The 23,294-nt window shown below is 36.0% G+C and overlaps 2 protein-coding genes across 5 annotated transcripts; one reads left to right on the forward strand and one right to left on the reverse strand.

Annotated features, from left to right (window-relative positions):
- Positions 1–333: 333 nt before the first annotated feature.
- On the forward strand, positions 334–1,588 carry si:dkey-63d15.12 (uncharacterized). The gene is made up of 4 exons (XM_059502755.1): positions 334–501; positions 642–679; positions 763–864; positions 1,014–1,588. Exons 1-4 carry the CDS (start codon positions 411–413, stop codon positions 1,110–1,112), a joined length of 330 nt encoding a protein of 109 aa, XP_059358738.1. The 5' UTR covers positions 334–410; the 3' UTR covers positions 1,113–1,588.
- A 771-nt stretch (positions 1,589–2,359) lies between these two features.
- On the reverse strand, positions 2,360–22,210 carry msi1b (musashi RNA binding protein 1b). 4 transcript variants are annotated; one of them, XM_059503357.1, is made up of 14 exons: positions 22,019–22,210; positions 21,712–21,752; positions 20,794–20,875; positions 20,584–20,668; positions 14,392–14,433; positions 14,198–14,290; positions 10,525–10,573; positions 7,062–7,144; positions 6,864–6,981; positions 6,475–6,555; positions 5,196–5,252; positions 4,870–4,932; positions 4,563–4,684; positions 2,360–3,702 (listed from the first exon to the last, which is right to left on the reverse strand). In XM_059503357.1, the coding sequence occupies exons 1-14, from the start codon at positions 22,147–22,149 to the stop codon at positions 3,661–3,663; spliced, it is 1,089 nt and encodes a 362-aa protein (XP_059359340.1). In that variant the 5' UTR covers positions 22,150–22,210; the 3' UTR covers positions 2,360–3,660. The 4 variants fall into 4 exon arrangements, with proteins under 4 accessions (XP_059359340.1, XP_059359339.1, XP_059359338.1 ...); XM_059503356.1 differs by having other exon boundaries at positions 4,563–4,696; positions 22,019–22,208; XM_059503355.1 differs by having other exon boundaries at positions 4,563–4,717; positions 22,019–22,208.
- Positions 22,211–23,294: the final 1,084 nt, after the last annotated feature.

Below are 23,294 nucleotides of genomic sequence, written 5' to 3' on the forward strand. Positions count from 1 at the left end.
GTGGAGAGTGAAACGATTAATTCTCTATCGCCTGTAAATGGATCTGTGTTTCTCAACACAATGCTGCACCTGCAGTCAATACGTCTAAATCATAGTGGCATGTATTACTGTACAGCACATATGAATTTACCTCAACTTGGAACTGTTGAATATGGAAAGGGAACACATGTATATGTGGGTGAGCTTTATTTTTTACACATTTCATAATTTTGATTCTATTCTGTGAATACAAAACACCTTTGTCATACGTCAGTGCACTTAACACTTTTTGGCACTTAAAAAGTCTAATGAACAATTTAAATTATAAACATTTATACTTCTTACTCTTATAATTTGTAGTGCCTAATTTAACAACACCAGCTCCCACACCTGACAGTTACATTTTGACTGTTACACCAAACCCCTACATTATGGACACAGTGACGTGGTCAGTGCTTTTAGGCTTGGGTTTTGTTTTGCTGCTCATCTGCATTGCCTGTGTTATTCACAAACATTCTAAAGGTAAGAAAAATTGTGAAATTTCTTTTAAACTTGAATGCTTGTGGGTTTATCACAATGTGCTTGAGATTTGATGGTCACCATCAATTTGAAAATAAACTAAATTCAATTGACTGTAAATGTTAACAAGCTGTATTTTTTAGGGCACAAGAGAATAGGAGCTAGAGCAAAAGAAGCCCTGGTGAGTGAAGTTTGTTAATTTATTTACATTTTTCTATTTGATTGTGAATATTCTTGATGTCAGAAAAACATGATTTCTTTCAGGTTAATGCTACCCATGGATCACAGTGCCCAGACACTTGTGAAACAACTGTTGTTTATGCAGCAATAAACATTCCTCGAGACAGTGTGAAATCAAGAAATGAGGTAAATAGAGCCAATCAAGAGCACTGTAGTATTCAGTATTAGTTAATTGTTGTTAACAATTTAGAAAGCAAATGTACAGTTTTGTTGTATTTTGCACTTGCACTTTATATGTAACCTGAAATGATGTGATGTTATGTCTTTTTTATCAGAACTGTCCAGCTCCGACACTCATTTCAGTGACCTGCACCGAGGAATCAGTGACATACTCTGAGGTCCACATAAAGAAAGGACCAAAGGATAAAGGTTAAGCATCATTTGCCTAAATTTTATTCACACTATAATCTCTTTTGCCTTGCATATGAGGCAGGGTGTCATTGACAGTCTTTTAGTCGCACTTCAAGCTTCTGGTCCTGTTCGGCTTTATTATTTCTGTAAATATTTTTAGATAGTTTCCAATTTTCTGTTTCTCTTCATGTAATACTCATGAAGACTGAATTGTTAAATGTAGTCGGTTCACATTTGAATCGCTATTAAGCTGTATTGTGCTCAAAATGCATGTATATTTAAAATAAAATTATAAAAACATTCATTCCTCTGAGAAAAAAAGATTGAAAGATTTTTTCTTATTTCTTCGGAGTGATTAAGGTTAGTGATGCTTAGACATATTTTTATTGCATTGTTTAACAGGTGACAGTCAAACTGATATGCAACCTCATGGAATTGCAAAATGATGTTTTTGTGAGTTTATTTGCCAGTGCTTTTATTTTTAAGACTGTAAGTGCACTGAATAGATTCTGTTGCAGTATGGAATGACTTTATATAGGAATTATACTGCAATTGTTAAAATTATATTTAAAAAAAGAGATAATATAATGTGTAGGCTACAGCCCAACGCAAAGTTTTATTCTAACATTTTGTTTTTCATATCACACAGAAAAAATATTTAACTGCAAATATTAACATCTAAATTAACTGTTTTTATTCAAGCCAAAAATATGATTTAAGATCACTGAATCAACCGACAATTAATTTATACCAACAAAACTATATTTTATGAGTTAAAATAGCTGTTTAAGGTAACATTTGCAGGTTACTGCCTTTAGTGTTGATAGCACGTTTTGTAGTAATAAGCGTCATACAATAAAATTACAAGAAATCAACTGTTTAATGAACAGAACAGAGATGTTTATCTAAAAAGACTGATACGTGTTGCCGCCTACGCAACCCCATATAGCGACTTAACGGTAAAAGCCCTAGTCATATGACGTGCTTCAACAATAAGATAATGCTGTTTCATCATGAGCAAAATCTTTAGTTTCAATATATTTTCACAAATGTCCCGTGAATACAGATTTCTGTGTGGGAGTGTTCAGTGTGCACTTTCAGAAGTCAGATTCAGTAACAGACTGTAGGCGATTTGACATGCTCTGAAGTCACAGGTGAATAACAAAGGACTAACAAAATTAACACGCAACGTCCGGAGTAAAGTGAGTCATGCAGTTTTAAATCATGTAGGAGTTTTGAAATTTGATATAATTTAATTTGCATTTCCAAATTTACTTTTAGATTTGTTTTTATTTAATTTTTCAGAGGGTCAAGCTTCAAACAAGAAACATTAAAACTTTCAATTAATAACAGCCATCCTGTTTACTTCATAAAAAGTGTTATATTAGTGTTGCTACTTTTTTTTCTCCACCAGTACCAGAGTCTTCAGTTAATTGAAGCATATTTATATTCCAATTATTACAACACTTTAAACCTCTTAAAGAGGAATTATGCTGTGGATATAAACTTGGTAAAAGCAACAAAACAGCATGGAAATAGGGGTTACACTTCACATTTTAAAACATCTTACTGAAGATAATACATTAGATCATGACAGCACCAGACATGCTTTCACTCTCAAACACAGACACACACACACACACTGACTCAACAGTAGCATCATTCACATTGCCTTCTCTCACAAAAAAAAAAAAAAAAAACCACCTAAAAACCACTGAACAAAATAGTTTAAGTTCATCAAATCATGAAACAAAAACAACAACAAAAAACATTTTGGACACAGATTATCATGTGTTTGCGTTCTTGAGGGTAAAAAACTCTCTTAATCATGCCGACAGATCTTACCAGATCAAAAAGATAGTATGTACAATATTTTACACAAACAAGTTCGAATCTAAGCCTGAGAAATATGTTCTCCTTATAATTACTGCTATTTTCATGATCAATGTAATAAATCCAGTTGCAAAACTAACAAAATATACATTTTGACATCCCATCACACTATATTCTTCAGTAGAAAATGTACCAAATGTGTCTGAAAGCGATTTAGTCTTTTAAATACGCTACAAAGATCCAAAGAGTTTTGACAGATTATTGCTCTTATGCTGTTAAAATGAAAACGCTTTTCTACAGTTACAAACTTACATGTACATAATGTCAACACAAAAAAGACTAAACTTTGAACAAGAACTGAAGAGAGAGAGAAAAATAGAATGAGACAAAAAATACACTTAAGTTGTTAGTGTTTTAATCTGAGGAATGAACTAGTTATATACAGGTTTAGCTCTATATAAGAGGAGCAGGAGGTTAGTTTAGAGACTATGACAGTAATTCATAAAACAGGAAATATGTCACATCACATTAATAGTGTTGTAGCCGACATTCCACCAGTTTAGGGTTGATTCATGGCATAAAAAACATTCAAAAACAGAGAGCTTGAGAAAATAAACCCTGCGGCACGTAGGACGCATCCGTTTTATTCGATTGAAATCACCACATACTTCAAAAATCCTTCCTTAAGATGAGGGGAAGACGTCAGAACCATGAATACTATTGTACCTCTCACTCATTTCAGTGATAGCCGTTAGTAAATGCTGTGGCAATCAGAGGGCCCTGTAAAGATACAAATACGGCGTGAATTTTAATGCAGCATAAAGGAATCCTTATTTAAAGTTCAGTTATCAGTTTCATAGTTCATCAGAGTTTCTTGATTAATTAAAAAAATACACTAAAATGCAATTGAAATCATGTTTTTAATGACTTTTTGGTGAATTATTTCTAACAATTTATAATAAATAATAGTAATTATTATTAACTAGTAACATTACAGCTAATAATTACTACAAATATTTGAAAATATGCCCTGCAGACACATGATTGTGTGTCAGGATCAATAATTTAACCTTTCATAACACGGGAAGGTTAGTTAAGGTTATAAAATGTCACCTGGTGTAACTTCGAAAAATGTATATTCATGAATTCTTAAAAAATATACATTAAAAAATCTTTTGAAAATGATTAATATCCATAAATGTTTTCAAAATGTACAAAAATCTGTTTGTTTATTTATTTATGAATTTTTTTGTTGGATGTTTTTAGAGTCATTAAATGTGTGTTGTTGTTGTTTTTTTGAAAATGGTTGAAATGTGTTTTTTAAACCTTCTAAATTTCTTTTTCACTTTGTCTTCGGTGTTATTATATCATTATTTTTATATTATTATATTATTTGTTAATGTTTTGAGTTAGGTTTTATTTTTACATTTTGAGTTTTAATTTTAAATGTAGTTTAAGTTTTAGTAATTTTGTGTTTCATAATTTTAGTACTTTAGCTTAAAAAGTAACATTTCAAATTTTAAGTGTTTTTTTTTTAAAGTGTAGTTTATTTCCAGCTTTATTTCAATGACTGAAAATGTTTTTTTTAAACAGTTTTTGATTAAAGTCCACAATAGCAGCACTGCATGACACTGACTCACCCCGAGGCTGTGGCTGAATCCAGTGCTGGGGGCGGGACTTGCAGCGCTGATATAGCTACTGATGGTTGAGTCCTGATTGGCCGTTCCATACAAGTCTGCCATTGGCCCAGGGCTGCTGGTACCTAAAAACCCAGCTGAGCGAGAAGAAGTTGAGCCTACAGAACAAATCAACATGAAATTCCACTATGTCTCTATTGCTTCATTAACAGGGAAGCTTAAAGCTATATAGGCCAGACATTGGGGTTTGAGCTCTTATTTCCACAGAATGGGTTGTGTGTGGGATGTAGAAAAAACAAATTTCTCGCACCTCTGACCACAGCTGCTGCTGCTGCGGCTGCCGCCATGGGGTTGTACGCCGTTAGAGGAATGGCTACGAAAACATCCGCATACACACAGAACAAGCAAGAAAACAGGAAAGAGAACTCAATCAGTATCAAGCAGTACGAAAGCAATGGGAAAAGTGCTTGCAACATTCTGAGAAAGAAACGATGCTCTGATAATGTGTGGTAATGCCTGTTATGCAGGGTTTCCTAGGTGCTGTTGTCACATCGTAAGCTTACGGCAATCAGATCACACTATGCTGTGTGTTGGCCATGTGCACTAGCTGCTTGTGAAGCTCATAGAGGAACTAACCTGTGAGCTCAGGGGGGTGGGGTGATGTCAGAAGGGGGGTCCTCTCTAAGTGGAATTCTAGAATAGAAATAAACAGAAAGCTGTTTAAACATACACACAAGTGCTGTTCACACGACACGTATGGACAAGCACTACAGGGCCTATGAGCGGCAAGACACACAGAAAGAAAGTCTAAGACCACCTCTCTGAGATTTACAAGCAGCCATGGGTCTTTACATGACTGGTTTCCATGGGTCTTTACATGACTGGTTTCCACAATAATATAAGCAGCACAACTGTTTTCAGTTTTGAGAATAATAAGAAATGTTAACTGAGCAGCAAATCAGCATATTACAATGATTTTGAAGGATTTTGTGAAAATTCAGCTTTGCAATCACCGGAATCAATAACTTTTTAAAATTTATTCAAACAGGTAACACATTATTATTATTTTTTTTAAATGGTAAAAATATTTAACTTTATTACTGTTTTGTATGCATTTTGTATTTTATTTTTGATCTCTGTGTGCATTAAAGACTTACATTAAAAGCATTTAAAAATCTTACCGACCCCAAACTGTACTGTACATACAGTATAATCTATGTGCTTTTACACATGAAATCCAATCACAAAATGTGGACTTTCCATTTTTGATGACTATTAGTATATTACTTTGTGCATATGGAAATTGAGTGACCTCAAATGTTTTGTCAAGACTGCCAGATAATGTTCAAAACCATATTTAGCTAATTTAACTAAATTAGTAGCAACTATGCAATTTGTATCTGACAGCCATTACAATATGGTCAGTGAATTATATGCAATTATACAACAGTTCTTTCTGGTCCTCGAGTCTGATTGGCTGAGAGGAGTGCAATATTCTAGTGATAACAGAACTCCAACCATTTCAACATTTCTATCACTCCGTTTGTGGTATTTCTCACAGTTAGTGTCATGTCAGATGCCCAAATCCATTATAAATGTATAAATAACCCTGTTTTTGTATCATGGAATGTAGTTTTTTTTAGGCATGAATGTAGTTGTAGCCGTGCCTACAGCCATATCACAGCCGTGCCGATATACAGCCACATCACACGGCTACTCATTTGATATTGCTTATTATATATATATATATATATGCTTATCATAAACGTATAAACAATCCCATCCTGATTCAAAAACCCAACATCTAATAATATTTTTGAGTGTTTGCAAAGACTTATCCCAAGAAAGAGTTAATTCCCATGTCCCAGCGTGTGAAAAGGCCTACAGAATGCATGAGCTGGACATTGAGTCTTACCAGGGAACTGATATGTGTATCCTGGTGTGAGACTAGTATAGCTGCGACCTGCATATGTTGCTGCCTGGAACCCTGGGTAACCTTGGAAAAAACAGCAATTCATGTCTATTCATAAAGTATTGTAAGTAAATAAAAAAACAATATCATATTTTGTTAAACAATTATATGCATAAAATAATACTTAGTACTTAATACTTATAATATACTATAGTTGTACGATAACTCAATATCAATATTAGTCAATATAGTAGAATAAAAGTGTAGCATTTGTGTCTTTGGTATGAACTTTATGGCTTTTCCAGACTGCATGTTTCACTCTGAACAGCAGAGGGCAGAAGAGTCAAATACATGCTTTAAGCTCTAATCATCCTTGTAATCTACTCTCTTACCCAGCATTCCTATGCCGAGCATGAAGGCGTCCATCCCATAGGGCATGACACGCGCACGTCCTCTTGAAGAGCCTGTGGGTGACATCACTTCCTTGGGCTGGGCCTTCTTACACTCCACCTGTGAGTGGAAAGGGAAGATAACATAAGTTGTAGCAGTACGGCTGAAATGTAACAGTGTCTCAGAAAAAGAGTTCTCACCATCTTGTTGTTGATTTCGTGGAAGTGGATCTCACAGACTTTCTCCACCACATCTTCATTCTCAAAGGTCACAAATCCAAACCCTGAGGAAAAAAAGAGTCCAGACGCTCAGACCACAGTTTTCATTTGGATTTCCACTTCGGCCGTCATTAGAAACAATGTCTAATGTTCATGTACTTAGGTTCAACTCCAGGTGAGAAGGTCAGATGAAACTACCAACAAATTCTACTTCCCTTCTCAGAGACCTTGTTAAATAAATACCAGAATAATTGTGACATCACTAAAAATACAATGATACTACCATTTTTGGGGGACATGCATCATGGTAAACTTCACAGTACCATCTGACATAATCACTGTGCCACAGTACCACCACCATACTTTTTATTTCAGGTCCAAAAGTCTGAGACCACTTATGAAAATGCTTCTGTTACAAAAATTATATTAACAGTATAACGATTTGAGTGAAAATTTGAATTGAAACTTCTATTTATGTATAGCACACTACTATGTTTTAGCAGGAAGTCTCTTTTACATTTATTTGAACAAAAATACAATAAAAATAGTAATATTATCATTTACAACAATTGTTTCTTATTTTAATCTATTGTAAAGTATATTTTGTTTATTGTGATGGCAAAGCTGAATTTTGAGCACCATTACTCCAGTCTTCGGTGTCACATGATTCATAAGAATTAATTTTAATATGCTGAATCGCTGCTCAAGAAACATTTCTTCAGTGTTGAAAATAATAAGTGTTATACATTTTTTGTGCAATCTGCGATATATATATATGTATATGTATATGTATATGTATATATATATATATATATATATATGTATATGTTATTGTATATGTATATATATATATATATATATTATTTATTTATTTTCTTTTCTGAATTTAATGATGAATTGAAAGTTTAAAAAAGGCATTTATTTGAAATATATTTTTGTAAGAAATTAATTTGTAATTATTTGTAATAAATTAAAATTCTAACTGAATAAAAGTATATATATATATATTTTTAATAGATGCTGAACCCTGAACCCTGAACTTTTCAATGTTAGTAGAGCTGAAACAACGAATCGATTTAATCGATTAAAATCGATTATTAAAATAGTTGTCAACTAATTTAGTCATCGATTCGTTGCTAAATAACTTTTATTTGCCGTAAGCGGCTCATTTCGTGCATATTTCAAATCTGCGGTGACCAAAGTGTGGCAGTAATGAGCCACCGGAGGTTTTACTCAGCCAGTACAACAGGAGAAGTAGCGAATAGCCAATAGCTGGCCTTGTTTTATGTCACGTGCTTCCCGAACAGCGTCTCTGCAGCCATAGACATCATATGATGTCTATGTCTGCAGCATTCAGCGTGATGTGGGAGTACTTTACATTGAGCCTTTAAAAAAGAAGAGTAACCTGTAAACTCTGCACTACTGCACTGTTTAAGGGGACGTTCACATATCGCGTCTTTTGCGCGCTCAAGTTCGTTATTTCCAACACCGCACCACATCGAGTTAAAAACATTTAAACTTTTCAGAATGCCGCAACCGCACCGCGGGTCATGTGACAAGAACTAACCAATCAGCTTCATCCTTTCCCGTAACAACGTTAAAAGCTCAGTCAAGATGAAAGGAACAGCTGATCATAGTTGTATATGGATTTCCATTTTGAAATAAATTTAGTAGCAGAGCTACTGCAAACGATTTATTTGAGCTGCAAATCCATTTATCCTTTGCTGAAATTTCCGCGTCTTCAAGGAGAGAGCACGTTATGGTTGCTTAGCAAAGGCAGACGCCTCAGGGGCGCTTCTGCGCGAGCGCTTTGGAAAGAAGGAGAAAGCGGTGCGCCTAGCGTTTTCCACGCGTTTTTAGGCGCGATTTGTGAACGGCCCCTAAGACTTTCATTTGTGCAGATTCTCCAGTACAATGTTGTTTGCAAATGTTTAGTCGTAAAAGCTGATAACATTGCTTTTTAACAGTTAACATTTAAAGCTTTACAAACATGTTCTGTGATCAGTTTGTCGTTTACCAGTTCAAAATTCAGTCGTGCAGCCTAATTATGACTGAGAGAGGTAAATGTAGATATTTGAAATGCACTTATTTTCTAAGTATTCACTGCTCTTTTTCACACAGCAGGTTTTTTGTGTGTGTCCTATTTTTTTTCTGGACAACCTTCTGATGGATTTTACTTTAAATTGTGAGTTCCATTCAGGTTTCATGCCATTGGCACTTTTTTTGAAGGATTGTTTACAATTTCACAGCAAAAGCTATAAAGCTGTTTCCCAGTAAATAATAAAATACAATGCACTGCAATTTTATTCTGTTTTATCCTTATTCTTCGTGAAAATATGTTCTGAAAGATTCCTTAATAAGCTTTGTTCAGGATGTTAAACTACTTTAGGAGCTCTAAGGACTGCCATGGTGAAAACATTATTTGAAATCTACTTGTGAAGTTTGCTAGAGTATGGGTCAGTGTTCTGATTGCAGAAGAGTTCGACAAAGGATTACTAACACAATAAAACAACTCCAGGTATATTTTGGATGAGGATATGACAGTGCAAAATGGTTACAATCTCTTAAATCTATGCTGAATGATAAAGACCATTTATTAAAAATTTACTTGGGGAAAAAATGGAAAAAACTAAAATATAAGTACATAAACCGATTAATCGTAAAAATAATCGACAGATTAATCGATTATCAAAATAATCGTTAGTTGCAGCCCTAAATGTTAGTGTGCATAAATTACAGAATGTGTACATCACCAAAAAATAAATCGATCAATAAATAAATCACTTTTTCTTTTTTATATTCATATTTAAATGATCCCCCAGTTTGTGGTCTCAGGCGTTTGGACTCCCCCAAGTATCTGTAAAAACTAAATGAATGTGCTTTATCTTTGTGCCTGAAACCTCTCAATTTTGCGGTTAAATATTTGTGAATGTCCTTGTGTCCTTAAGGTTCACCCGTAATACTGTAATTACACAGATTTCCTCTGACCTATATTCTTTTTTAAAACTTTGATGTACACGTGTCCACTTCCTCTCCATAAACAGTGCTAGATTTTCTCAACAAAAAGATCAGCTGTTTTTTTTTCCCAACAAAACTTGCTTCTCTCTTCTCAAGTGCTGCTCTGGTCTCCTGTCTGTCTCTCCATGTGTCTCATCTCCTCCACCTCTCCGCTGGGTTGAAAGGCTGAGGTAAAGCTATGCAAGCTGTCATAATCGATGTGCTGCCGAACCAGCGAGGGGGAGCGAAGGGCTCTTAACAGGGTTTTAGCCTAAACCCAGATTAACGAACACACTAACTACTCAGTCTCTCTCCTCACCTACTGCTTATCCTACAGAGTACAGGATGGAGTGCCATGGAGAAGAGACGGAGACAGATTGGACCAGGTTTAGGAAGGGGAGACTGGCAGCACAGTTATTTAATGAAATAAAGAGAAAGGGAGATTTACCTCTGTGTCTGTTGGTGGTTTTGTCAAACATAAGCATGGCGTCATCCACCTGTAGGACAGGAAGAGAACAAGATTATTTGTTATCTATAGCATTAGTCACAGTTGTTAATCTTGTGAAGACGTATATCCTACTGAAACAGGATGTTTGAGGGGACCTAAAAAGGCAGTTTGAGTTGATATTAGGGGCATTTGATTGGATCAAAATATGAGAAGTGCAGGATGAGTCATCAATGTTTTTATTTCAGTTTTTCAGGAAGTGAAAATATTAAATGTGTATATCTTCTAGTTTGGTCAACTTTTAAGGGAGTCTTTAAAGGTCACCGCAATTTAGCATTTAACAGCTGACGGTAGCCACTGTCTTCCATAGTTATGAAAAATAAACACTTTGGAAGTCAATGGCTACTGTTAACTGTTTGGTTAGCTTTTTTTTGTATTCAACAGATGAAAGAAACTCATACAGGTTTGGAACAACTTGAGTAGAAGATTACAAAAGTGTAATCTTTCGGTGTACTATCCCTTTAAGTGTGTTAAGGAATAGTCAGTAAAATATATTTTACAGTTTTTTTCAACTGCTTACACACTGTTTACTTGTCACATAATTTTTGAAACCTGACACGAAAAAACACCAGAACCACTCACCAAGGGCCAGTTTTACCAACTGCTTGTGCTGGTGTAAACTGTCTTTTGGTATTAAAATTTAAAATAGTAAAAGGTTTCACTAAAGACGTGAAGTGATGAATCAGGGCTGAACAGACGTGGACACAATAGTTTTGCAACTGACCTTACTGAATATGCATTTGTAGGAGATTCCCTTTCAGAAAAAATGTTATGAGAGGATATTATTCAAATAAATCACGCAATAATTTTACTAACGTTTGTGCTCGTCAAATTACTGGCATTTGCACCATTATTTTATGGCTCAAAAAAGCTTGTCTTAAACAATTTTTTGCTTGAAATGGCTGCAATTATTGTTGTTAGGAGGAGGCACAGAGAGAGCGTGGTAGAAGGGAGAGGATTTTTTTACACTCGTATTAATTTATTTTAAATGCCAGAAGAACACATTATCTGAACATATCGTCTGCCGAGACATGCTATTTTTAATTTGCTTCAGAAAATAAAAGACGACCTGAAACCCTCAACTATGCGTCATGCAATACCAGCTATATCAAAACTTCTAGCAAACTATTTTGGCCTCTAGTTTCTTTTCAAAGTACTGTGAAAGCCTGACCAATCAACACTTGATGTGTGCACACGCTCACAGTCTCTTGGTGAAGACTAACTAACTAAAAGACCAATAACACTCTCTGTGTTCCTTCTCCTTCTCCATTTCCTTTTACTCATCTTTTAATGTGTGTGCCTGGAAATAAAACTTGTCTAGTAGTGTAGTATAGGGTTTAATATGAATAATTATTAATTGGCTGATATTTGGTCATTTTGGGATGATTAAAATTAATTAATAACCCTGCATTTTTTACATAATTTACTGTTATTATAATAGGAAGTTGTAGTTTATCCATGTTGTGTGCACAAAAAAAGAGACTGACACAGTCAGAATGGTTAACTGAAAAAGTGCTAATTGTTCCATCATTCATTTTTATCCTCCAAACTATTCCAGCCGGAACTTTTTTTATTTTTCTATTTTTTTTTTCAGTTCATTTAGTTTCATAACTTTTATGTACATTTCATTTTCTGTCATTCAGAGTTATTATTATTATCTTGTGTTTGCCTACAAGACAGTCTTTGGCATAAACAAAAAATCTGCAGTTTAGGTTACCAATATTATTGCAGAAATGTATTACAGATTTTTATGTGAATTAAATTTTGTCATTTAGAATTATATTACGTTATATTTGCCTATATGGCAGTCCTGGACATGAAGTAAATTAGCAGTTTAAGTCACCTAAACTCTTAAACAACTGAACAGAATTCCTGTAGCTCAGACAGTAGCACAAGCGCTAGCAATGCCAAGGACAAAGCTTCGATTCCTAGGCAGAGCAAGCACTGATAAAATGTTTACCTTGAATGCAACACAAGTTGCTTTGGATTAAAGCGCCTACCTAACAGTGACGAGAGGTATGATGATAAAGCAAGCATTCGTCTGGCCTTGAGATACAAATAAGGCAGCCCCCATAAATCAGCTGTTATTACTGACTATAGTATTCATCTCATGTGAGCATACATGATTTATCACATTGTCAAATCACATTGTCAAGCAACTTCCTACATAAGGGGAATCCCTGAGTGTGAATATCTTTAAAGGTCAGATCAAGAGTAAATCTGAGAGCTTTTCTCACTTTTTCTGTATTTAATAATAATGATATTTAAATAATCTATTTAATTTTCCAATCTTAACTAGTATCTTTTAAATTGAGTTACAAATCGAGTCCCGTCTTGTCCTGTGTGCTTCTTATCATGGTGTCTGTTTTTCTCTCTCCATCGCTCCCTCTCTCCATCCCTTGTTCAAACCAGGCCAGAACACAAAGTGGCCAGTGAGGCAAACGAATCTGCAACTTCCCCGGGTGGCTGCGACTATCATCTCTCTCTCTTTTCTCTCTCTATCTGCATTCCACACTCAAGTATGGCTAAAGAATGATGAATTATTTTCTGCCCAAGTTTTGCACTGACAATGTGTAACTGAAGTGTGATGCAAAGAAACGTTAGATGATCGATTACAGAAGCCCGTCAGATTTTGGGATGTACAGTATTCTGTTACTTCAGTTATGAACATTCGTCCTCCCCCTAAACACACTCTCTCCCTCGTTTTCTCTCCTGCACACACACACACACACACACACACACACACACACACACCCCAAACACAAAACCTTTTGCCCGCTAAATTACTTGGGGACAATGGATGGGCAGGGTCACCGTGGTAACCGGTTAGGAAAGGGGGGTCTGGGGCAGGAGCAGCTGTTCCATCAAATTAATTCAGATTCAAGTAATCTCCCCCACCTTCTCCTGCAAACAAAACCCACCCCTTCAAACTCTCAAACTCTACCCCAACTCTTTCTCTCAGTCTCTCTGCGCCTTTCTTGTTCCCTCTTTCATGCTTCCTCACTAATCTGGCTCAGATTTCACTCAGTACACCTCTGTACAACCTTCAGAATGATTCGTTTACGTTTTTTCATTTTAATTCATTTAATTATCAGTTGAGTCATTTTTCATGCTGTTTAAACAAATTCGCTACTGTTCAAAAATTTGGGGTCAGTAATGTTTTATTTTTAAGAAATTAATATACAGCAAGGATGCATTTATTTGATCAAAAGTGATAGTAAACACATATTTATTAACTTCTAATTTTTCTATAACTTTCTTTTCATCAAATATTCCTGAAAAATGTATAACGGTTTCCAAAAAATATTAAGCAGAACAACTGTTTTAAACACTGGTAATAATAATAAATGTTTCTTGAACAGTAAATCAGAATATTAGCATGATTTCTGAAGGATCATGTGACACTGAAGACTGGAGTAATGATGCTGAAAATTCAGCTTTAAGCTATTTTTATTAAAAAATCTAATTAATGCGTGTTACTGATTATTGTCATATTATATATTATTGTATTCATATTTAATCATATTTATTGCATGTAGTCCTATTCGTTGTTCTGAGTCTAGGAACATTATTTATTCAGTGTATAATCACTGTAACACAGTGACAGAAGACTTACCTTTCCGAACTGGTCAAAGTACTGCTTTACATCTTCAATAGTAGTGTTCACTGACAGACCTCCAACAAAGATTTTCTTTGTCCGAGTCACCAACTGAAAAAGAGAGATAGCCAAGAGAGATGAAGATCTTCAAAAATAACAAAAAGCTGGATATTTTCAAGCATCTTGACCACGTGGACCAGTCAGGCACATACCTTAGGCTGGGCCCGTCGCGGAAAGGCAACTTTCGGGTCAATCTAGAGGAGAGTTTGAAAGGAGAAGGTCTAGTTTAGAAATACTGGAAAAAGAGGAAGACTGACACCAACACACCCGGGACTATAAATGAGAACATCAGCGAGAAGCTCACATCCTCTGAGCTCTGGTTTCGGTTGGTGTCTCTCTGCGCTTGCAGGGAGGTCTGCATGTGTGTTTCAAAGGCTCTGACTGCACCCTGCATTAACTATACTGTTTGAGAATGATGGTACATTCATACATGCAGAGTTCAGGGGAGGACAAGAGTGATGAGAAATGAAAAAGAAATGTAGATTTAACCAAAGAGAGAACTGACAGTGAGAAACTGTCAAGAAGACAATAATGCTCCATTCCCATTGACAGTGATTTTATTGCTAGATGTTGCCAGGTTGCATTATTGGTCGCTTGAAAATGTTCGTAATATTACTGGTTGGCTGCGCAATTGGACGTATTTTTTGGACATCCTCTTACCAATAAGTAATTAAATAAGTCTCTATTTAAAAAAATAAAAATAAAATTGTATGGACCTGGTAATACTATATACAGCATTAAAATGAAATACACTGAATATGCATTATTTTTGTACTGTAACAGTATGTGTTCTAGGGCTGCACAGTTTGTTTATGCGAAATATATATATATATATATATATATATATATATATATATATATATATATATATATTAGGGGTGTAACAGTACGCAAAAATCACGGTTCGGTACGTACCTCGGTTTTAAAGTCACGGTTCGGTTCATTTTCAGTACAGTAAGGGAAAGAAATGCAAACATTAAACTGCAGGTTGTTTATTATTATAAACTTTTTTTAACAATTTGTTTACAATTTGCTGCAAAGTTCTCCACTAAATAAAATACTCTCAGTCTCAAACCAATATCATATAATAAAATATAATGAAAAATAAAAATAAATAACTATGATTACAGTGCAGCATTACCAATCCCAGCTTGTAGGCCTGCTCATATTTAAAATATATATAACTTTTCCAAAGTGTAAAGTGCAGCATCAACAGTTTCAGTTTTTAGACCTGCTCAGATTTCGTTATTGTGTTGGACCGATCTCAATTAAGAGCAAAAAAAAAAGGCACTCGCGTGATGCCTTTTAAAATCCTTAAGCCGGTGAAACACTGGCATATTGCACCCGTCAAACATAGTCTATTTTGCCGTCAATACTGTTGACGGTGTCCTTTATCAGTAGGCTTTATATTTATGCTCAACATGAAGTATAGATATTGTTGTCATGAAGACAAGATCCTGGTCTGTCGGCGGTCTCCCTCTATGTCACCTACAAAAGGAGCAGCATGCCAGCGCCGCGTCAGGCATGATTCTGGTGTGTAAAGACACAGAAAACGCGAAGCAGTGGTCACGCAACTGACACGCAGCAGAAACGCCACGCCACGCATCCAGTGTGTCGCGGGCCTTAGAATCAGCTGCAAGGCGGGATTTGCGCTGAACTCGGAGACTTCCGCCACTTAATATGTTCGTTTGGAAACATGAGAATGGATATGTTCCGCACACAAAATATTGCATTCGGTACACACGTGCACCGTACCGAAAGCCCTGTACTGAAACGGTCCGGTACGAAAACATGTACCGTTACACCCCTAATATATATATATATATATATATATATATATATATATATAATGTTTTGGGGGGGTTTTTGGAAGAAGAGTGCTTGCATATAAACTGTTGTATTGCATAATGTCATAATTCATAAAAATCGTATTAAGTTTTGGTTTTTGTACGATTTTGTAATGTTTTTAAAAATAAGTCTTTAAAGACTTAAGAAGCCTCTTGACAAGGCTGCATGTATTTCCAAAAATGTAGTAATATTGTGAAATATTACTGAGATTTAAAATAACTGCTTTCTATGTGAATATTTTTTAAAATGCAATTTATTCATGTGAATGCAAAACTGGATGTTCAGCATCATAACTCCAGTATTCAGTGTCACATGACCCTTCAGAATCATTCTAAAATAATTTATTAAATGATTACAATGCTATTATTATTATTACATTACAATCATTCTTTCTTATCATTGATTTTAAAAATAGTAGTGCTGCTTAATATTGTTCTATATACTGTAATTCACTTTTTTTAGGATACTTTGTTGAACAGAAAGTTCAACAGAACAGCATTTACTCAAAATAGAAATCTTTTGTAACATTGTATATGTCTTTACTGTCCCTTTTGATCAGTTAAATGCATCTTTCCTCAAACCAATTGTTAGTTTCAGCAATGTGACTTTTCTCATTGCCAACGGTCACTGCTGCTCATGTGACTGGCAAACTTGGGGTCGCTTTGTTGCTGTCAGTGTGAACACCCCTTCAGTCAGAGAGTGTGACGTTCAGAGACAACAAAGAAACAGGGAGAAAAGTTCACAGGTTTCCGTGAGAGGCAAATGGAAATGGAGGAGTATGACTAGACAGAAGAGGTTGTCAAGGCCACCTGTGACTGGACAAGAGAAGGGTCAGCTTTCCTGTAAACATCACTGGATGACATGAAAAACACTCTGGGAAACACCACAACCACGTTTCCTTGGAAGAAGAGGGGTCAGAAAACAAAAGACGGCACAGAAACTCAAGCAGAAAAGCATCCTTGACCCACACGCTCTTTTGACAGCCAAACAAAATGTTTTGTTTGTTTGTGTTTGTTTGTTTTTGCATGTCTTTCTATTTCTTTTCTTTCTTTCTGAAAGTCTGATCATTTTTTTTTATTTGTGTCATAATCTGGAAAATGAGCTGTGAAACATTAAAAATAGTATCCAGCTCCTTGAAACTAGAGTATACTTGCACTTAAATGCATTAAAACAGAGTTAAAGTTGCTAAAAAGCAAAATTTGGGTAAATGTAGCAACAACATTTTGATATACCATTCGATTTTTTATTTATTTATGAACCATGTGCAGAAAATTTGAAGTAGATTAGCACCCATTGCCACAGTAGACAAACTAAATTACAGGAACTCATGATACTCTATATTAGTCTATAGTCTAGTCCATCTATTTACCAGACGCTAGTCTACATCATGCTGTACTGAGGTTAAATTCTAGAAGACAGTGAAGGCAGTACAGCGCTAGCACCAATAATGATTAGTCTGTCCGAGAGAGGGTTTGAATAGAGCTACGCTAAAGCGCTAGCAGCTCTGAGGTAAACTAAAGCAGTTTACCAGAGTCGCCCGTTTGTTTTCATTCAACAGACTACAAGTAACAGAGTTTCTTTGAGAATCTAGAGAGTAAAATGAAGAGGCTAAGCTAATCTGAACAGAGATCTGATGCAGAGGCTATGGTTTACAGTATGTCTATAGTTTCTAGACTACTCTGATAGTCACCTCCGGTCCACAACATTGCTGAGGCCGCACCACTCCTGTGCACAAACAGACACACACACAAACAAACAAAATCAACATACAGCCACCGACGCATATGAGAGGAAAGCTGAGGATAAAATGTTTGCTCACATAATACAGATTATTGACATTCGAGTTGGTTTTGACCATGTGGGGAGTGGAGAAACACTGAAAGATAATGGATTCAGTAGGGGCTTGTATATTTAAACATCATAGAAATTCAATACATTCACATTAGTGAATGTTCTTAAACATTTAAGTTTTTTTGGTCTTGAATGTTTGCTTATATCCTTTGCATTTTATCACGCAATGGATCAATCAAATGACAGATGCCATTTGTCAATTAATCGTTATATAAAATAAATACAATGAATACAATATTCCATTCTGAGGGATTTTAATTTTATCCACTATAGACTTTCACTAAATTTACATTAGTTTTAGAAAGGAGGCATCAACTCTTTTACACTTTTTCAGTCTTCATTTTTTTTTAATGTATATTAAACATAGTAAAATGAGAATCATATAATTACAAGACCATTTCTACTGTAAGCACAGTTTTAATTTCTTAATTAAAGAACGGGGCGGAGCATGAAGTAAAAAATTATAATCATAATATTACATATTACAGGTGATAAACCTGGCCTGATATCATAAAAAAAAAAAAGAAAAAAAAAAGAAAGCAATTCTTCAAATACTATTTTATTTTCATTATTATTACTATTATTTACATAATATTTTAAGAAATCTGCCCCACTGCTTAATTTAATAAATGTTTAAAAAGCTGGTCCACTAAATAAAAAAAAAAACTTTAAATAAAAATACAATTTTTATTTTTCCATTAAAACATGTTAAATTTATGCTAAATAAAATAAAAATTGTATGTGTTAAAAGTATTTTAAAACCATCTGAAACCAAAATGAACAGAAAGTCTACATTTACCTGGTGCGTTTTAAAACGTTCTCTTTTTTGTCTTGTAAACTCATGTGTGCTCTGTTTGTATTCTCACTTGACCTAAAGGTCGATATTAAAGTGAAAACCTCTTTCTGAGTTTGACTCCCAACGCTTATACACTTCAGTATTAAAGTGTGCTCAACAAATGCACACTTTGTATGGATATTCTGATTTGTGTGTTTACTTTAAGGGTGTTTTCAGATGCTGTCAATACTTCTCTGTGGCTCTGGGAATAACATTGCCCTTTCATTCACAGATTTTCCATCTTGGGAGAACATAAACACATCCCATGGCACAGCTTTCTTTAACATGAAAACACATACATCATTTCAGAAATACAATAAAAAAGGACATATCAGAATACTATCTGACCACAATGTGCCCTTAAACGGCCACAACTGTCATCCCTGTCAAAACTATTTTAAGTCAATGGACTTAACTAACCAGGTCAATCCTTTAGGGTCAATCGCCAAAACCCTAGCGGTGTGCATCAATCACATACAGACAAACACACAAGCACACAGAACGACCGCACCATCCACAAGAATGCTCAACAGCGCGTCCCAAGACAGCTGACTTAAAATTGTGATTTTTATGAGTTGTGCCGCACACGTTTCTCTCTCTTTCCTGGCTTCCCCTCCTCCACCACCCCATCGCTGAGCTCGTTAAGCTAATCTCCAGTTTAAAGTCGGCCCAGGCGAGCAGCCATAAGGCACCTTCACAGGGGCACAGTCATAGAGGTAAAGCAGGACAAAGGCCTCCATGTTCCCCTGGCTCTGCCTGCCTCTCTCTCAGGGGGGAGGCACTTAGAAAACAGCACAAGTGGCCAGGCTGTGAAAGACTGGAGCTTTTTAAAGGCTCTCTGTAGTTTTAAGTAAGAGTCTGATGGGCTTTTGCTGGTCCTTTCATTGGTTACCTGTTTCGGTGTAAAATCTCTGTTAACAAATTGCCTGAATTGTTGAGGATTTCTGAAGCACAGAAACACACAGTTTCGTTGTGGTTTGCCGTGTACTACCTGTTGCCATAGTGCGAGGCGCTTTTTCACTCAAATGAGGAACTGGTGCAAACTTTCAGAAGAGGGAGAGAGAGAGATGAGAAAGTTTTTTTCTTCTCCTTCGGGCCTCATGCTCCCTCCTCACTGACCCCCTAGGGGGTGACTCCCCTGTCGTCAGGGTAACCAACGGGCACCATTGTCCCAGGACCCGCCTGCTCTGCACAGCGACAAAGACTCTCACAAATAGATGCACCACAACACAAAACCTCGCATTAAAGTTTCCTATTTCTAGCTCTCTTACTGAATCGACTCATCCGTTTTGATGCAAAATCACGTTTATTTGAATCATCCAATGAATGTCATTCATAAACAAGGCCTAAAAATCATTGTACACTTGTTAGAAAAACAGCACTGAGACATCACTCAAGGACTGGGGGGGAAAATCTGAGTCTAATGTGTTTGGTGAGCACTCTTGAGACAAGGCACCACAAAGGCTTCCCAGCGGCTCCCAGCATTCCCTGTTCGGGTCCCCTAGTTACCATAGCAATTGACACAGAATAGGAATGCATCCCTGACAACCTCATTGAGGAACGGCTGAGATGTGAACTTTCTCTCTCTCTCTCTCTCCAGATCTTCCTGAATTGTTTGACCAAAACCAAATGTGATGAAGCATGAAACGTCACAAGCATACACAGCATCTGTGACTCTGAACAATTGTATTTTGGCATTTGAGTCAGTCAGATACTGCATTGAAAAAAAAATGTATCTGAAGTGGTTGTTTTAGTAAAAGCAACACAAGGAGACTGTTAGCACAGCAGTTAAATGATGATAACAACTCACAGTTTTCGAGTCCAGCTCATGTCTGGACTGGGCCAGGACTTTGTCCACACCAGCCTGGTCAACAAATGTGACAAATCCGAAACCCCTAGAGGAAAGAGAGATGAAAATTACAACACCTCCACCCATTTGTGCAAAATGGACAATAGTTTCAATAATAAAAGCCTTTGTATGTTTGTTGTCGCTTCCCAGTCAGGTTGGCTGTTCCCTTACCTCGAGCGTTTTGTAACTGGATCTCTCATCACCATACTGTCTTTCACTTCACCAAACTTGCAGAAGTAGTCCTTCAAACCCTCTGAGAACGCAGGAGAAGATGAATTATTTCAGAGCATTAAAGCTGAGAAGCCAAACAAGATTTTGGAAAGTCTATTAAAAAGATTATTAATTAATAACATCAACAGTGAATGGATGACATCATCAGTGGCGATGATCTTAGAAGCCTGATGTGAAATACAAGGTGAGGTCATCATCATAAATAAGACTTTTCACGTCAATTTAGATTATCTACTTTTTAATTATGTATTTTTGATTTCTAAAAACAATAAAATTTAGGCTAACTAGTTATCGACTTTGGTGGAAAGTAGGTGTCTGCCAAGCCTAATGAAAATGTTAATCTATTAAATGATCATAATAGCTGGCAGAATCAGATGACAGGAAGACTATTAAGAGTTCTGTGCTGAGAACAATACCTCAGCGTCATTCAAAACAACAATGTGTCCTACATACAGAGCACAGCCTACAGCATGACAGCAGTTGGTGAAACTTTCTCCATTCACTCAGCTAAACCTGTTGTATAGGCTTTGCACAATGGATCAAGCCAAAAAAAAAAAAGTTTTCTCACCCAGAGCTACTTGCTTATTAGCTGCATGCACACCATGAAACACTACGCATTATAAAAATGTCTATCGTTTATCTTCTTCAATTGTTGCAGATATTTCTTACATTTCCACCCGATTTTAAGCCATTTCAGAGATTGTTTTATAGAATTAAATTGCATTAAATTTGCAGGTTGTAACTTTAGTGTAGACTTTGTAGATGAACTTTATGAGATTGATTTAGACCGTGATTACACAGTCATTCAGAGTTTTATATGAATCAGATCTGTCTCTTAGTAACTAACGTGTTACTCACCTTGCGTCGTTTGCCAGCTCAGACCCCCGATGAACATTTTACTGTGAAAACAACACAAACAAGTGATCAACAAGTGCTGCGCGTTTGTGTATAAATCATAAGGACTGAAAAGACACAGAAGAGAGGCATCGAGATCTTCCGAGACTCAAATAACGGCAGAGATTCATTGAAACTCATCCGAGTGGATGAGAGGTGCGCTGGACACCGCCAAAACACGCTTCCCTCTTTGTTGGGATACTTTTTAATTGATTTCGATCTGACGCTCTTAAATGTAGCCTGAGTTTTGAGATCGGAGGAAGGTTTTTACCAGGGGTCATGTGGAGAGTCCGAGGAGGACAGGTTACTTTGGCTGCCTTCCGACTCCATTGCGCGGCTGTGTATCCCGTCCGAGTACGGTGCGAGAAAGGAGGCAGAAAGTGTGGAGAGGGGGATTGGCATGGGGTGAGTTAGAGCTCAAAGCCCAAAGACTCCACCTCTCTCTTGGTCCAGTCCCGGCGTGAAACACGGGAGCCCTCGAAAACTGACCGGGAGTCAGTGGATTACCCTCCTCCGTGACACGAGGATGACATCAGAACTGAAACGAGTCGGCAGCACGTTGACGATCTGTGCGTGTGTTTGTAGCGATTCACAGTTTTACTGAAGCAACATTGATTGATTATTTATTTCTTTGATTATTATTTATTTAATTCATTATAAGAATCATTTTATTAAAGATAATATATTTATGTGTAAACATTGCTTTATTTAGTGATCATTCATTTTATTAAAGAACATTTATTTATTTATTTTAATTATTAGTTATTTATCTTAATATTATTATTATAATTTATTTAAATACATTTAATTTCAGAGTATTTAAATGACACAAAATTGCATACAAAATTACCAAAGCATCAATACCAAAAGTGTCAGACAAAATGTACAATAATAAAATAAAAATAGAGTAGGCTTACCAATAATAATAATAATAATAATAATAATAATAATAATAATAATAATGAAAAACAGCAAAACAATAATAGTACACAAATGTCCTCCTCTATAGAACCTGCATTTGATTTCTGACAGTTTAGGGCAACAAAGAGTGAAAAAATGTATCTCTTATACCTCTAACTTTATAACAATGAAGTTGGACATTTGCAACCACCAATTTCCCACTCTTCCATTATGAAACCATGTTTCTATGTGTTTGGCTTTTCAAATGAGGATCTGTATCTGATTCTGATCAATCAAACCTTCTGTTTAGTTTCCCAGAAACATTCCAGGTTCCTTTGATTTGCACTTTCATTTTCCCAGTGGTATGATTAGGTTTTTTAGTGATTTGGTTTTGTTCAGCAGAGCTGCTCTCAAACTGATCTTTCTCTTGGTCTCTCTCTATGCCATTTTCTTTCTTCTGACACCTGTTGATGAAACTGCTCTGGTGGCAGTCCACTCTGACCTTCTCTCTAGGGGAAGCCCATATCAGCACAGCATATCACCATTACTATAGCATCAATTTCACAAATAGAGATGCAACTAAGCAGGAGTTTTCAATCTTTAGAGATCCAGTGATCCCCCCCACCCAGATTCTCAGCAAACTCCGA

This window comes from Carassius carassius, chromosome 21, assembly GCF_963082965.1.
Source record: "Carassius carassius chromosome 21, fCarCar2.1, whole genome shotgun sequence".
Lineage (NCBI taxonomy): Eukaryota > Metazoa > Chordata > Actinopteri > Cypriniformes > Cyprinidae > Carassius > Carassius carassius.